The sequence below is a fragment of the Mesocricetus auratus genome, unplaced genomic scaffold (genome assembly GCF_017639785.1).
Source record: "Mesocricetus auratus isolate SY011 unplaced genomic scaffold, BCM_Maur_2.0 Super-Scaffold_100004, whole genome shotgun sequence".
Classification (NCBI taxonomy): domain Eukaryota; kingdom Metazoa; phylum Chordata; class Mammalia; order Rodentia; family Cricetidae; genus Mesocricetus; species Mesocricetus auratus.
Window position 1 is genome coordinate 116009304 of NW_024429189.1, and position 17125 is coordinate 116026428.

Consider the following 17125-nt stretch of genomic DNA (forward strand, 5'->3'; position numbering starts at 1 on the left):
CAGCATGATATGCTGAGCACCCCCCGACCCCCCAACACACACCTTGTCCAACCTTGCCCTAATTACTGGGAATAAACTGCCAGATACCCTTCATGTGATAAGGAACCAATCCAAAGTTAGCTGGCAGGCTTTGGATGTACTTTACTGATAATAGTGGAATGCAGTAGGTAGCGATGGCCCTTGGATGGCCTCCAGGCATAACAACCTTTCTGCAGCTGCAGCTGACCAATCAACTTAGGACAGGTTCCCCCATCCCAGAGTTGCACCAATCCTGAGACTGTTACTAAGCAACTAGCAGACCCCCAGACACCTGCCCTTGCTCTACCTCCAATATGTGCCCTGTCCCACTGATGCTCGGGGTTCCTCCTACTCTACTCACTGGGTTGGACAGACAGAGGACCAGAGTTAACTCGTAATTAAAAAGACTCCTTGCTTTTGCATCAGATCTGGCCTCTTGGTGGTTTTGGGAGTTCAGAGTCTGGGCACAATAAGGTGTCCTTTTCTATTGCTCTCCACTTTTTTATTGAGGCAGAATCTCTCACTGAAGCCAGAGCTCGCCGATTACAGCTACTCTAGCTAACCAGCTTGCCCTGTGGATCTCCCATATCTGCCTACCAGGTGATGGATTACAGGCAGGTCACAGTGCCTATCCAGCTTTTCCCTGGATTCTGGGGAGCTGAACTCCAATTCTCATGCTTGCACAGCAAACATTTTTATCCACTGAGCAATTTCCTCAGTTTCCTGTTGAGTGGTTTCAGTATCAACCAAGATAAGTTTATTGTATAGTTTGAGATGCTAATAAATGTATATTTCCTTCACAATATCAAAATACCCTTGCATTCCTGGGTTATTAATAACAATATTAAAATGCCTTTGTGTGCCTGGAATAGATCTTCTGCAGTCCAAGAACATGCCTAATATTCTGTTGGATTGTAAACATTGACAGTTATTTTCAAATTTCATATTTCCATTTATGGAACTAAAATAGAACTGGGAGATGGGTATGGTAACTTTTGAGGGTTCTAGAATTTGGATAATGTTAGGGTTAGAAATCCTACATTTTGCCAGGCGGTGGTGGCACATGCCTTTAATCCCAGCACTCGGGAGGCAGAGGCAGGCGGATCTCTGTGAGTTCGAGGCCGGGCTGGACCGACAGCCTCCAAAACACTACAGAGAAACCCTGTTCTCGTAAAAACAAAAACAAAAAAGAAAGAAAGAAATCCTACATTTTAGCTGTATACAGGAACAAGATCTATACCATAAAAAAATGTTTTATTTGACTTTCAAGAATTGCATGTGACTTCATCAGCCAAATTACAGCATAATGTTTTATGAAGTCCTTGTTTATCTATAGACTCCGTGCTGATGGAGCTACGATATTTCAATGACCTGCACTGAGTTTTTACTGTGTTTTAGTTCCATTATAGCCTTCTAATGGCTCTATTGGTCACATCTTTGGAGCGTAATGTTCATGGGAATCTGACTAGAAATGAGTTTTTCTAAGTATACAAAATGGTTTTTGTGCTTATCAGTAGTATAGTATTGCTTCATGTCATCACTAGGATTGGGATCCGAACCCAGCAAATACTGTTCTGTGAAAGGGATTGGCTATTGTGGGGATTCCTTAATGGGAAATACTTGAAAATATGGCTGTAAACCTTGAAATTGGAAAAAGTCCTTGTTTTTTCTATTGCTGTGAAGAGACATCATGAGACATGGCAACTCTTACAAAGGAAAACATTTAATTGGGGTAGCTCCCTTACAGTTCAAAGGTTCAGTCCATTATCATCATGATGGCACATGGTGGAATCCAGGCAGACATGGTGTTAGAGAAGCAACTGAGAGTCTTACGTCTTTCAGGCAACAAGAAATGATCTAAGACACTAGATATGATTTGAGCATATATGAGACTTCAAAGCCTACTTCCACAATGACACACTTTCTCCAACAAGGCAATACCTACTCAACAAAATCACACCTCCTAATAATGCCACTCCCTATGAGCTTATGGGGACAAATTACATTCAAAGTACCACATATACTTTGTACTTTTGTCAATTCAGTGGTAATAATATGTATTTTCTCATATGTACCATTTGTAGATTTTTCCCTAATAAAAGCATTATGAGTTTGAATTCCATTGTTATTATTTTGCTTGATTTTATTTTATGTTTGTATTTTGTCTGCAGATATGTCTGTGTAGTTTTTGCATGCCTAGTGCCCACAAGGCTGAAAGAGGGTATCGTATCCCCCACAGCTGGAGTTACAGATGGGTTCTGAGCTTTTGTGTGAGTGCTGAGAACCAAACCTAGGTTCTCTGCAAGAGCAACAAGTACTCTTACTCACTGAGCCATCTCCATAGCCTGCTTTTATGACTTTCATAGCAAATTAATGAACATGCCAGTCATTTTAGATGTGAGTAGTGATTTTATTTTATTTTTTGAAACAAGATATCATGGTCATTTCTTTAATCCCAGCATTTGGGAGGCAGAGGCACGTGGATCTCTGTGAGTTGGAGTTGGTATACATAGTGAGTTCTAGGACAACCAGAACTATATAGTGAGACCCTATCTTGAAAAGAAGAAACAAGATCTCACTCTGTATCCCAGGATGGCTTAGAACTTGAGATCATCTGGCCCAGCCTCCCAAATACCACCTCACTAGGTATAGTGTTTTCTTACATATTCAACATAGTTTTAGCTGGGTGCTCACATAATTGTGGTCCAGCTACTGAGAAGGCTGAGGCAGGAAGATCTCTTTACCCGGAAAACCAAAATAGCTTGGGCAACATAGCAAAAGCCCATGTCAAAGAAAAAAGAAAAATATTTATACATATATACATGTACATATGTATATAAATATATTGTTTTCTCCCTTTTCTCACACCATTTCTGGTATCTCCTTTTTTTACAATATTTCAGAGAAATGTGTCCATTGTTTCTATGTTTATGCAAAACCAGTTGTCAAATGTTATTTATTTCATTTTCACTGTACTTTAAATATCTTTATTCCTATTTGTATCTTTTTCCCCTCTAAAGGATTTCTCACTCAGCAGCATTTTCCATCATCTCACAGTTTTCACTGGGATCAGTTCTCTAATGACATTAATACTTTACTAATATCTTTTGAGCTGGATGCATGCAAGTTGCTGGGCAGGGGCATCACTTTTCCTTGAGATATATGAACAACTTGTATTCATTCTAGACAGGGGACTAACAAAAGACCATGGAAACCATTCCACCCAAGTCTAGCTTAGTGAACCAGTGAGTTTATGGGGGTCACTTACAGGTCCATGGGTGACTTGAAGGCAGAATGTAAGCAAAAGTCACCACACCATGGGCATTGACTCACAGGAGCTGCATCTCTAGAGCACCTTGTGGCTCGTGCAGGCAGACCATCTGCCTTGACAGTCTCCTCTTCCCTGAAACTGCTTAGTTTTCATAACCCTGGGAAGGAGCTGCATGAGTTTTGTGACTTTCTGAGCTTCCGGGATCTACTCATTTTCTTGGCCTTCCTAGATAGAAAGGAAGGCCTTCTTCCTTCTCTAGGAGGGAATGTTTCAATGCTGAGGAAATACACAAGAGTTACTAACTCCCTTCCTCAAACTCAGCTTCTGATAAATTAAAGATGAAGGATGGGGCAAGAATCTGAGGACAGTGCATGATAAAAGTGTGTGAAAGGGGCTGGAGAAACACTTCAGCAGTTATGAGCGCTTACTGATCTTGTAGAGGACCAAGGTTCTGCTCCCAGCACCCATAGTCGCTCACAACAGCCTATAACTTAAATTCCAGGGAATCCAGTGCTCTCTCTGACCTCTGTGGGCTCTTGAACATGTGTAATGCTTACATATGCATGTAGATTTAAAATAATAAATTAACTTTAAGAGAAAAATGTATGTGAACACTCCACACCCACACTGTCCTCATAAGATAAAAGAATCCAGATGAGTGTGGCCCAGGAGCCTCAGAACAAGGGCTGCCATCTCTAGGCAGGAAGGACGGGAGGACTTCCAGTTTCACTAAGATTCAGTCCCAGGACTCAGCCAGGATCAGTAACAGCCAGAATAAATCAAAATGAGAAGATTTATTTATTCCATAGCCTGGAATCAGTAGTATTCAATATTTACAACACTATACAACTAACATGGATAAATATAGCTCAAAGGAAGAAACCTCCTGTTTTCTCACCTGAAGAGATGGGATATGTGTGAGTGTATTGTGAGAGTATGTGTGTATATGTTTGTGTGTGTGTGAGTGTGTGCATGTGTGTGTGTGTCTGTCTCTCTGTGTGTGAGTGTGTGTGAGTGTAAGAGAGTGTATGTGTGTCTCTGTGTGTATGAGTGCATATGTGTGTGTGTGTGTGTGTGTACCCAAGCTGATGGATTCATGACATAATTTGCAGAGGAAGCTGCCCAAAACAGAGAACCCTTTCTCAGACAATGTGCTCCAAAAGGTGACTCAGCCAGGGCCACTGCCCTACAGAAATCTCCACAGGAGCCTGAAAGACAGCCTGCTGTTCATGCTCCCTGCCTAAGAAACGGACATGAGGGGAGAGCCCATCTAGGAACCAGCAAATAGTCTTGAGTCAGAAACACCACACATTTATTTTTAAATAATAAATAAACAGCAAAGGAAATACAGGAAAGAAAACATTCATTAATTCAAGTCACTAAAGTGCTTCCAAACATTAATCCAAAAGGACCAAGAAATCAGGTCTGATCTTCAGTCTCCAGATATTTAACAATTGTCTAAACATGTCTCCAGGTGATTTCAGAGGAAGGGAGTATGGCCTTCTTTGCTGTCTATGCATTGAATATTCAAGGCCTAGCAATTAACACTCAGAATTCAAAATTACTGCCTACCATGAAAATGAGAATGTCTAAGACCCAGTTCAAGGAAAGGTGATATAGCATTCATTCATTCATTCATTCATTCATTCATTCATCTGTTTAGAAACTCCTAGGAATGTAAAATAATTATATTCACACTGCAACCCCAGCATTGGAGAGGCTGAGGCAAGAGATGACAAAATTGAAGCTAACCTGGGCTGTACAGCAAGACCCGGTCTCATTAAGCCAAACCAAAAGCTCCAACTTGGAGTGGAGAGCCCTCTTAATGATTGAATCACATCTCAAACGATACAGGTGGTAATAATATCTATCTATCTATCTATTTATCTATCTATCTATCTATCTATCTATCTATCTCAGGTCTTGTATAGCCCAGCTTGACCTCAACCTGGATGGTCTTAAACATCTGAACCCTTGTTTCCACCTTCCGAGTACTGGGATTACAGGTGTGCACTACCACATCTAGTTTATGTGGTGCTAGGGATTGACCCCAGGCTTTTGTGTGTACTTTCAATTGAGCTAAATTATACCCCATCCCATCTTTGAACTTCAAGTCTTCCCTGCTCAGGTTCTACAAAGAAGAAACAAAATTTTAGACCAGCTTGACTGATTCAACAGGTTGTACGAAATGTTCTCCATTCTAGAATTAAATGAAACTTGCCTTCAATTATCATTTATCCAGATGTTTCAGGAAGGAAATCAAACTGGAGGTATTTGTCTTAGACCAATTTTCTCTCCAAAAACTGTTTCCAATTTTTGGAGGAAGCGATCTGTTGGTCTCATGAGGCTTCCACTTTTGGGGGCTGGAACACCTGCAGCCCTGGGTCATGGGAACATCCCTGAGCACTGGACTCCAGGGGCATTTTCTTGGTCTCCTGCCTGGAAGAGCTGGACAGGTCAATGGCCACATCTTCCACGCTGTCCTCAGGGTCCAGAATTGTTTTGTCTGGGCCTTTTCCAGGTCCATCCTGACCCTTATTAGCACCTTCCTTGAGGTGGTCAAAACCCCAGAGTCCTAACTTGTCTTCACTTTCTGATTTCCTCATCCCTGAAGACTTTTTATGCATTCCTGAAAAATAAAAACAAACAACAAAAAAATTGCTTTGTTTTGTTTTGAGGCAGGGTCTGTCTATGTAGTTCTGACTGTCCTGGATCTTGCTATGTAGAACAGGCTGACCTCAAACTCACAGAGATCCACCTGCCTCTATATCCCAGGTACTCAGATCAAAGGCATGTGCTACCATACCAGGCTCAAAAAATATCTTTAAATTCAGCAAGCAAGCGCATTCCTTTCTTACCACTATTCTTTCTATCTCTAAAATTTTCTTGTCAGTGTTCCTCTAGAGCCTATAAAGAGCGGTAGTTAACTCCCAACATTAGGGTTTAGAAGACCCTATCCACAAGCTGTCACTCCTGCAAAATTGCTTTGTTGGGTGACACAGTAACTTCACATTTGTTTGAATAACAAAGTGCCCTAGTTCAGCACAAAACCCACTTGCTTGTGTGACTGAAGTCCCATGCCAGCAAGGACCCCCATTTGTGGGGCATTACTTCTAATCTCTTTGGTCCTTAGGCAAAGTCAGGGCGTATCGCAGGTTCTCGGCACAGTACCTAACCGGAAAATGTTTGCTGAACTTTCCAACTTAAAATACCACTATGAGCCACCTAACTAATTTTCTGGTAGTGATCATCTTATGACTCAGGCCTCTGAACTCTGAACCCAAAGAGATCAGTCAAGGGTAAGGGCACCAGAAAGGGCTTGACCTCACCAGTAGAGGTACTACCCTAGGGCAGGTTTGTTAAATCAGAACCAAGCCCTGACCTATTACTTCAGCGGTGCCAACAGAAGGGAATGCTCTAGATTGTCTCTACTCTGCATGGCCCTATAAACCTTGCTCTCTAAACCGTGTAGTTTATAAACTGTCTAGTAGCATTCACCACTTTGAAAATATGTATCAAACACAAGGCATGTCTCTCTATTCATAAGTTTTGAATACATATTGACCAATGTGAGTAGCCTATGAGGACTATCCCACACACTGCCTCCACAGTTCCAACGAAAATTTAAGGCTAGGAATGAAAGACAAATTAGAGTCCAAACTGGGCCTAAATCTGAGACCTCTCCTGCTTTGCTCTTGTAAACGCATTGTAAGGTCCCCACCCAACTCTCTGGTCTTGTTCTTAGCCTGGCTTACCGAGAAGCCAGGGCGCACAGGAGCCCTGCAGGCTGTCCACTGAGTTGAGCACAGAATCTGGCAGTGGAATGCAGTGGCGCACCATGGCCCCATAGAGCCCGTACTCAGCCATCACGCTGCTGCCACCCCAGCGCTTCTCTCGCTTACGCCACTTGGCTCTCCGGTTCTGGAACCAGACCTGGTTAGAGGCAGAGGGGAGTCCGAAAGGCTCAAGAAAAGACACTATGAAAAGGGATGCCTGGAGGAGCGTGCATGACATGCCCCAGGACTCTGAGTCTACAAACAAAGGGCCCGTTCCCCACCCACAGGCCTGAAGACCAGCATGACAGCAGCCCTCCAAACCTGCAAGGACACAGCATCATGAGGATGAGACAGGAGTCGCTTCCTGTGAAGTTTTCTAAGAAGTCAGAAAGCGGAAAATAAGGGATGAGAAGGACTCTTTCCTGCAGTGTGTTTATATGAAGGGGCTGCCCACGGCGTTTCCTGGTTTTCCTGTTTAGGATGTCTGCAGGGGCAACGGCCCCTTGGCCCCTTCAAATCTTAGACTGAGGGATTGCTGCTATTTCTCCTGAAGAAAAGTACATTAATCTAAACAATACAAGATAACCTGAAGCTTAGGGCAGCAGGTCACTGGCAACTCTTCCAACAAAGCACATTTGCCAGCACAGGAGAACTTTCAGGATGGATACTCTCTGACACACAGACAGCACCACGTGACACCTACTCAAGCTGTATGCATCTGGTGATTTCTTTAAGAACTAAAGACCAGAGCCAAACACTTTTGCTGATATTCAGTTTTCTAGTTCAACATACAATTGAGTGATTTCTTTTGAAACATCATTTTTATTAATTTTGTGTGCGTGACTGTAGAAGTTGGTGTGACACAGCACGTATATGGATGCCAGAGAAAATTTTACAAGAATCAGTGCTCTCCTACCAAGTGGGTTCCAGGGATCCAACTCACAACTGCACAATAGTTGAGCATAGGTTAAAGACAATGATAGAAGAAAGAAAGGCGCGAAGGCCAGAGCTGTCGGCATCTTTAACTAAGTCACTCTCCGTTCTCGAGTGAAGAGGACCATCCTGGGCTGTTCTGAGTGGCTATGGGCTGTTCACTGTGTGGGGGAATGTCCTCTGAAGTGTCTTTAGAGGAGAGGAAGGACACCACTAGACACCTGTATCCGGTCTTCGGGGAGCTCTGTTTTCACAGCCAACATCTCCCGGGCATACACGTCAGGGTAGTGAGCCTCACCAAATGCCTTCTCCAGCTCTTCCAGCTGATGGGCAGTGAAAACTGTCCTGCAGAGAGCCAGAAATACACATGAAATTTTCCAGAGATAAAAACCCAGTTACAAACCCACCAAACCATGTCTTTAGATTTGTGGAGATTTCCCTGCAGCCTCCTGGGAATTGTGGGTCGTCTTTGCAAATGGCTATGTGATGCTCACTACCCTGACTCTCTATACATTCTCAGACACTGTTCTCAAAGACAGTGGGGTTGTGTCCACCAAGACAGGCAGAGAAGCCTGGACCCATACCTGTGCCTCCGCTTCTTCCTCTTGCCCGGGGTAGGGGACATCTTCAGGTCACTCTTTTCTTCAGATGGACTGTCCCCATCTGTTGGTACAAGAAGATAACTCTCTGAAAATGTGAAAAATTTGGCTATATTCTGGGCTATATATTTTGCCATATTTTAATGTGAGGGTTAACATTGTGCATCTCTTAAGACTGTGCTTACTGATACACACAAGCAAAGAGAGCAACTCCCACATTCCAGACACTGTCCGCATTATTTCAACTATTCCTCATAAAGTAAAACATAAAGGCAGCTGGTATCATTGCCCTGCCAGATCAAAAGGCCAAGTTGCAGTGATGAAGCTGGAACCCAAATTTCACTTTCTTTAAAGCCAATGCTACTTGGCTACCAGAGTTCCACAGCTGATAGACCACCATGCTCCAGTCGCCTCCCGCCTCCCGTCAATGCCCATGTGGACATTTCTGAGAGGCATGATTTGTGACACCAGAATCTTTGTCAGAACTGATGCACCCATTCTGGAGACACAGCCCAGGAAGCTTATGAATGCATGACACACATGTTCTCATGGTGTATAGCTTCCCCTGGAAACAATACCATTCAACTGTGCAGTTGTCTACCCATATTCAACACAGCAAAAGATCTCAGGGTAAGGAAGGCTAGAATCCAAATTATTATCAGATTCGTCATTCAAAAACAGAATTGCCCCAAAATATTTTAATGAGTAAAGAAAAAGCAATGAAAGTACATCAGTTTGTCTCTATTTCAATGATATCACCACAAAACAGCATGCTTGAATTACAATATTCTGCATTTTCCTACAGAGTGTCTGGAAGCCATTGGACACTTGGGGTGAGAAAATGCTTGAACAGTGGCTACTAAGACTTGCAGCAGATATAAAACACTCCGTCAGTTTGGAAAACTTAATATCCCCAAAGCATAATCATTTTATAATGATTACACAGAAAGGATAATATTTGCGTGTATTGGGTTGGCAATCTAGTATTTAAATCTATGCCAACCATTTCTTTTTTCTCTTAAGGCCACAGAATTTCTCATCAGTCAAATGATGGTATTTCTGAAGGAACCGCCCTTGCAAAATAAAATTTACTTGCATTTTTTCCTTTCTTTAATATTCTGAAAAGAAGCCACCCAATGAAGATAGTCCTTTGGATTTTAATGACACAACAAACAGAGGGTTTCCTTTCATCCTACGGAGAGGCCAGGACTATGCGATAAAGTCGGTTTTCCGTAGAGAGCCCCAGAGATTGGCCCCTTTGCTCCTCAGACTCCACTCTACCTACCTAGTCGGTTGCTCTGCCGGACAGTGTTTCACTAGGTCGGCGATTTTTTGCATAATTCTCTCCCCTCCCTCTCACATCGCCAACCTAGTTTCTTGCACTGAGGAATGAATATCTTAGGTTCCTTCTCTTTTCCCCACAATCGAAACTTTTTCCCCCCTGAGGAAAATAGGTGGAGTCCGAACAAAACATGAGTTGGACGGATAGCTTCTCTCACTTGCCTGTATTGGGAAGAAGGTGATAGGAAGAGAGACAGAGGCTGGAGACCCAGGACTGCCTTCTTAGCACCCGGAGAGAGAGACCAAGAGTTCCCGCTGACACCCAGCCCTCTAAAACAGTTCGGCTGAGTCTACCTTAAGGATATGCGAGACAGACCCCGGTCTTCCTGACCATTTGCCTCTCAAAGCGCTGAGAGAAAGGCGCCTGCTTGTCTGGACACAGGGTCCATCGGAACCCATGGCGGTTGTCCCCACCGCCTGCGGGAATAAGGCTAGGCAGGAGAGGCTGAGGTTTGGAGACCAGCTATGGCAGGAGGCACAGCAGATCCCCCTGTCGGACTGGGCTCCCCTCGCGATTCCAACCTCCCAAGATCTAAAGTGTCTCGAAGGGCGACCAAGCATTATCCAGGTGCTTCTGGACCTTTCGAGCACTAGGGTCGGGAAGCTTTGCCTAATTACCCGACGTGGAGACGCTCTCGCTGCGCTGCTGGCTGCCGAGCGCAGGTGGCGGGCAGACCCGGGTCTGGGCGACCGCAGGTTCGGGTCCAGCGGGCGGCAGAAGCCTCAGATCGGCGAGGAGCAGGCAGCGCGCACGAGCAGCGGCCGCGGAGGAGGGTTGCGCCCCGAAGCCGCAGAGGAGGCCCAGCCCCAGCGGGAGAGCCCCGCGCGCAGGGCAGGAACCGCAGAGTCCTGGCCCTGGGCCTGCGGCCTCCTCTGAAGCTTCACAGCTGGTTCCTAACCCGGGCCCCGCCGGAGTTGGCAAGTCGCCTTCCAAGCCCAGCAGGTCGTTGATGGCGAAGCTTCGAAGGCGAGAGCCGGTGGGAGGACAGCCCGGAGCCAGGGCTCTACTCCTAGACAGCCCATCCGAATGCCCGTCCCGTCCAGTCATGCTTCTCGGCCAAGAGAGAGAAGCTGAGCCCCTCTTGGTCACCTGTGCAAAGGAGGCTAGCTGGGGCGATGCTTTTTTATGCTGGGGAGGCTGTCCGTAAGATCAAGACGGCCCAGAAAGCGCCAATCAGCAGGGAGCAGGCGCATCCAGGCTCCCACCAGAGGTGCAGAGGCCACCAGCTCCCCTCCCCTGAGTCGTCGGCCTCCCGACTGCGATCCTCCTCGTCACCTCTTTTCTCTCTCCAGCTGTCCCTTACCCTCCCCACCCCCATGTTCTGGGAGAAGAGGAAAAGTGAGCAACAAGGGCCGCGTTGTCTGCCCACCCCCCTGAAACCCACAAGTCCCACATCCTGATGGGTCTCCCTTCTGGACACTCCGGGCCTTCCAGAACCGGGCACACGCCCCACTCTCCTGTAATACTTCGGGCGGGTTCCCAACCACACTCCCCTCACTACTACCCAAACCGCGTCGGCAGCCCCTTCAGCTCCAGCGCTCAGGCTGAAAATCCCTGAACGAAAGAACCGCTGACATTTTGCTTTTAACTCAAGGCCGGTCCCTCTCCCTCCAGGCAAACAGTAGAATGCAACAAATTCACAAAATCGCAGGAGCTTCGAAAGGCGATGGAGAGAGGAGAGGCAGATGTGGACTATGAGGGCTAAAACCGTGGCCAGGATTAACAAAAATACACGCAGCCCAGTGAAATTTTAATTTCCCATAAGCAATGGATATTGTTTTAGTATAACAATGTACCAGTATTTGATTCAGCAATCCTAAATGGGTGGGGAGCGTGGATTAAACAGGTCCATCTATCGGAACTCCTCACTGAGACTAACAAATCACCGTCCGGTTTTATGACTATCCAAAGACAACCTGATTGGCACATAGGAATTTCATATTTGTTGAAATTAGGACTAATTAAAACAAGTGAGCAAGCCACTCAGACTCCGCCCAGACACTCATCCTCTCGAGCGACCCTGCTCTCCTGCGGTTCTCAAAATCGCCCAGACAGAAGCCGCAGCTTTTGGAGACCTACAGGACATGGCGCTGCTCGCGACTTCCTCAGTGTGGGACCGGGTCAGAGCCCTGAACAACAAGTCTCCCTTGCTGTCTTCGCTGTGTGAGGGGGCGCCACCACTAAGCCAGAGGATTAAACAAGGGACTCTAAGAAAGACAATGACAAGAGGCTGCGCATTAACTTTCCATTATTAAAGGGAGACCCAAATCTCCCCTCCAAGCTGTTCTCCTGGATTAGCAAAGCAGTAACTTTCCTTCAGTATAATTGTCCTGAGTTGCTCGCGGGAGGGGAGCGAGGTTGTGGGGAGGAGTCCTTTTCAGCTCTGCTAGGAATGCTGCCTAAAATTTACCTTTGGATTTGGGGAAAACATCAGAGATACTGAGCCCTGCCAACTAGCAGCGTGATCGTTTGTAAATTTGGTCTCACGGTTAAGAAAGATACCCAGGAATCCACTCTTCTGTAGTCTGTAGGTGATTCAGCCATGGTCACCGGCAAGTAGAAGAGGCTCCAGCGACCTTGCCACAGAGATCCCCTCCCTCTCCTAGGTTCTGCCTTAGGAGGTAGATGGCCACCGAGATGACAGACTCCCCACACCCCAAGTAGATGCCAGAGATAAGCCAAAGGTAGGGGATGTAGGGGATGGGAGAAATGCCGGATCTCAGCTGCTGGCAACAGCCCAGAGCACATCTGTTTTAACCCTCTGAGAAAGATCTTACCAAATCAACCCATTTGCAGATGAGAGGCTATTCATATAAATCAAGTGGTCTTGTGGAACACGGGAGAGAAATGGAGAAAGTGAGGCAGAGCTTAGCTGAGGAAGGAGTGGGGTTAGGGCTCGGAGGGCTTAAGGAATCCTGCTATTCCTGAACAGAGGCGCCCCAGTGTTGCCTGTCTTGCATCTGGCAGGATGATTGGGGCCTGCAGGGACTCTGGCAGGAGAGCTAGACCTCTGGGCACCTTACTGGCAAGGGAACGTGATAACAAGGAATCCTTTCATGGGGCCTTCGAGATGGCTCAGAGGATAAAGGTTTTGGGCTCCCAAGTCCAGAACCCACACGTAGCAGAAGGAGAGAACCTACTCTCTCAAGTTGTCCTCCAACTTTCAAGTGCACCCATCCCCTGGCACACATGATTCCCTCCAACACACAAAATGAGAGAGAGAGAGAGAGAGAGAGAGAGAGAGAGAGAGAGAGAGAGAGAGAGAGAGAGAGAGAGAGAGAGAAAGAGACAGACAGACAGATGAGTCAAGGGCTGATTGGTTTTCTAAGGAACTTATACCCCCGCACCCCCACTGCAACAAATCCAATATCTGGCACCAAATGATGGAGACTCAACAGCAAGAGATGGGGAAGTGCTTTACTCAAATGTCCTCAAAAGAGGAGGAAATCACTTGTGGTCGTTTAAGAGATGAGGCACTAGAGGTGGCTCTGCCCCTGAGCCTACCCACACTGCATGTCCACCCTATCTCCAGGCAGATAAAACCACAGGGAGGTTTGCACCTCACCTTGGAGCTGTGGCAGCCTAGTGTGGACTCCTCTTGGCCTCCTCTGACCATGGGCAGCGTCTGCTGCCTCTGCCACCCCGCCCCCCCCCATGGAACCCTAAATCCATTAAGGAGTCCAGATCCACCTTCATCAGCCAGGATTATCTGGGATTTAACTAATCAAAGTTTTCCCTCTCATTATTTCCAGGGAATGTTTCCAGACCCTCTCTGATGCCAACCACAAATGTGCCAGTCCAGCGCTTCTCGTATTTGCCCAGTTTAGGTGCATTGTAGCCTTCCGGGAACCAGGCTGCGGCTTGTCCAGTTCGGGCTGGTTCACAGACACTGCTCCTCATCTTTTCAGAGCTGCTGCTGGCCTGGCAGGCAATACAAAATCCTGAGGTGTAACAGGAGTTGGATACAGTGTGGGGTGCTCAGAGTTGCTTCTCTGCCCTTTGTTAAATGTTGCTAGAGCCCAGTATATTAGCTCATACTTGTAATTCCAGCACTTGGGATGCTGAGACAGGAAAACCAGGACTCATCAGAGACCAGCAGGCTACCTGAGCTACAGAGCAAAAAACTGCCTCCAAACAAAACCAATCAAACAAAAAAGTTGTGGAAGAACTGTTTTTCCTGTTATTATCCCTTTCCTTGGTCAGTTTGCCTTAGTGCCCCAACCACTACACACCCATGTCCTCAGCTCTATATATTTTCCTGGGGATTCCCTTGGTTTTGAAACCACATTGCTAGCTAGCCACATGTGGAAAGAATGAGCAAGTTCTGAAAAGCCCTGGATCACAGAACAACAGAAGTGGATTATACACTGTCAGTTCAGCCACAGACATGTGCAGTGCACTCTACTCTGTCTCTGCAAGGTCCTGGTAGGTCTGTCCCCAAGGTCCTGGGAGGAATATCCCCAGAGTCCAGAAAGGACTTTTCCCAAGGTTCTGGTAGGAGCCACCAGCTGCTAAGAATGCAGAACTGGGCTTTTTGGTGGCTCTTCTCCATTGTTGGAGACTCTGAGGGGATGGGGTTTGGAGATAGAGAAATGGGTCATCTCGGAGCAAGCTGGAGATTCCAGTCAAATAGTATAACTATCTGAATTGTTCAGAGCCAGGGTTTGAACCCAAACAATAAGAACTGGAAGCCTGACCACTAGCAACCCTGCCTCCCTCTTCAAATCCTCTAAGAGCGGGAGGCCATCAGCACACTTTGGATCAAGGACAATCTCTCCCTACCCTCTACCTGGGAACTTTCACACAATCCCTGTCTCAGGCTCTTCTTTGGGGAAACCCAAGTCACTGTCCACAACAAGCCCTGGACCAGGGTCCAATGCTGATCTGATAGTGCTATGGGTGCCTTATTCTTCAACTTTTTCCTCTGAATTGAAACTGAGTAAAGCTTACAAGGTACAGGAAGCTCATAGAACTTACAGGAAGCCGGAAGCTTAGAAAGATACAAAGTTTATAAGATGGATGCATCGTCAGAAGTCACACCCGCTCGCTCGGGGTGGGCTTTTCAGTGATGCAGCTGCTTTGGAAGCAACTTCTCACCATAGTCTTAAATGCAACCACAACAAACTCATTGGTTTACCAAGCTAGACTTGGGTGGAGTTCTTTTCTTTGGTCTGTAGTCATTGCTTTATTCACTTCTTCCCAGGAAAAGTCATGAAACAACCTAGCACCAAGTGAATGAGTCCTGGGTGGACTAGAATGAACAGTGGGCTGTTACCCAATCCAGTTTCCTAGAAGAACTTCAGCTTCCTTTCATTTATTCTTCTGATCCCCAAGAAAACCTCACACCAAACTCTGAGACCACTTCCAAGAGCCTGAGAAGTCTGAGAGCATTACTTCCTGCCTTCTGTAGTCCCAGGAGGAAAGGAAAAAGAAAGATGTTGTAGCGAGTCTTTCTCTATACCACCAGCCAGCTCCCAAATAAAGACATGAAGATGTCTTATTAATTTTGAAAGCTTGGCCATTAGCTTAGGCTTATCCTACTAGCTCTTATAACTTAAATTAACCCATTTATATTTATCTATGTTCTAGCATATGGTGTTACCTCTCTTCCATCTTGTACCTCATGTCTCCTTTCCTTGTCTCCTGGCATCTCCACCTGTCTCCTTCCCAGAGTCCTGTCTGTCTTTGGAAGTCCCACCTAACTTCTTCCTGCCTAGCTATTGGCCATTCAGCTCTTTATTAAACCAATCAGAAGGCACCTTGGCAAGACACCTCTCTACAGTGTAAACAAATATTTCACAACAGATGTGAATAAATGGCAATGACTACAGACCAAAGAAAAAAATTCCACCCAAGTCTAGCTTGGTAAACCAATGAGTTTGTTGTGGTTGCTTATAAGAATATGGTGACAGGTTGCTTATGAAGCACAGTTCAATAGAACTCTCACAGACCAGTTCTGGGGTGGGTTCCCCAACTGCAGTGGTAGGTCACCAGGTGTCCGCACTGGCTACACCATTTTGGCTATGAGTGACCATCCTGAAACTCTGCTTTTGTTAGGGTTGAAATTTTATTTATGAAGGTCGCAAAAGTGGCAGCCAAGGCTGGGTGAGTTCCAGACTGGTGGTAGTCAGACCTTGGCAGGATTCAACACACAGCAGATCTCTGTGTGGACACAGACTAGACTGCCTATTAATAAGTCCAAGCAAAAGACAGCAGCATGCTGCTTTAACTTAGTCTGACTCACTTTCCCAGCCCTTTATTTCACCAGACAGACCCAAATCAACTAGAGAAACCCTCCTTAAGGAGTAGAGCAGAAGGAAAAGAAAAATGTGACCAAGGCGTACCATAGACCTACCTGAACATAGCAAAGGTGCAATGTTCTTAAAAGTACAGCTCCCACACAGAGGAGCTAGCATCCCAGACACATTTTATCCCCATAGCTACAGTTCTAGGCAAGCCTTCCATCTGCCCAAGAAGAGAGTGTTTTGAATTGCTTTGTCCTTTGTCTTGCCATCCTTAGGAGAGCATTTGTCATACAAGTCTAGGATTTCTTTCTTGCTCCTCACCCTGATGTTTCCTACTTTTTACTGCTTAAAAAAATATCAGATTTGAAGCCACAGAGAGGGCTCATCAGTTAAGAGTGTGTACTGCTCTTACAAAGGATCTGAATTCAGTTCCCAACACCCATGTCTTGTGGATCACAACCTCCTATAACTCCAGCATCAGGATATTTGATGCCTTTGGCCTCCTCAGACCCCATCATTTACAGGCACAAACACCAAACACTCCCACACACAGGGTGGGAGGATTTTAAAAACTAAATAAATCTTTTTTTCAATATAACAGTTTTGGAGATCTGAGGTGTTGGAGAAACGGCTGTTAGTAAAGTGTCTACCACACAAACATGAGGACCTCAGTTCAAATAATCAGTAACCATGTAAAAAGCCAGGAACAGAGGAATGTGTTTATAATTCCAGTACTGGGGAGATAGAAGCAAACAGGTCCTGGGGCTTAATGACTAGCCAGCTTGATGAACTCCAGGCCAGTCTCAAAAAAATTTTTAAGTGGATAATTCCTGAGAAACAGCACGCTAGCTGGAGAGATGGCTCAGCCATTAAAGGCTAGGCTCACAACCAAAAGTATAAGAGAAACAGCAAGCATACATACACACAAACGCACACACACA

At 45.8% G+C, this 17125-nt stretch overlaps 1 protein-coding gene across 1 annotated transcript; it reads right to left on the reverse strand.

The window, feature by feature from the left end:
* Nucleotides 1-4593: 4593 nt before the first annotated feature.
* Vsx1 (visual system homeobox 1) lies at nt 4594-11014 on the reverse strand. Its single transcript, XM_005072549.3, has 5 exons — nt 10557-11014; nt 8583-8661; nt 8220-8343; nt 7045-7222; nt 4594-5918 (listed from the first exon to the last, which is right to left on the reverse strand). The coding sequence occupies exons 1-5, from the start codon at nt 10984-10986 to the stop codon at nt 5629-5631; spliced, it is 1101 nt and encodes a 366-aa protein (XP_005072606.1). The 5' UTR covers nt 10987-11014; the 3' UTR covers nt 4594-5628.
* Nucleotides 11015-17125: the final 6111 nt, after the last annotated feature.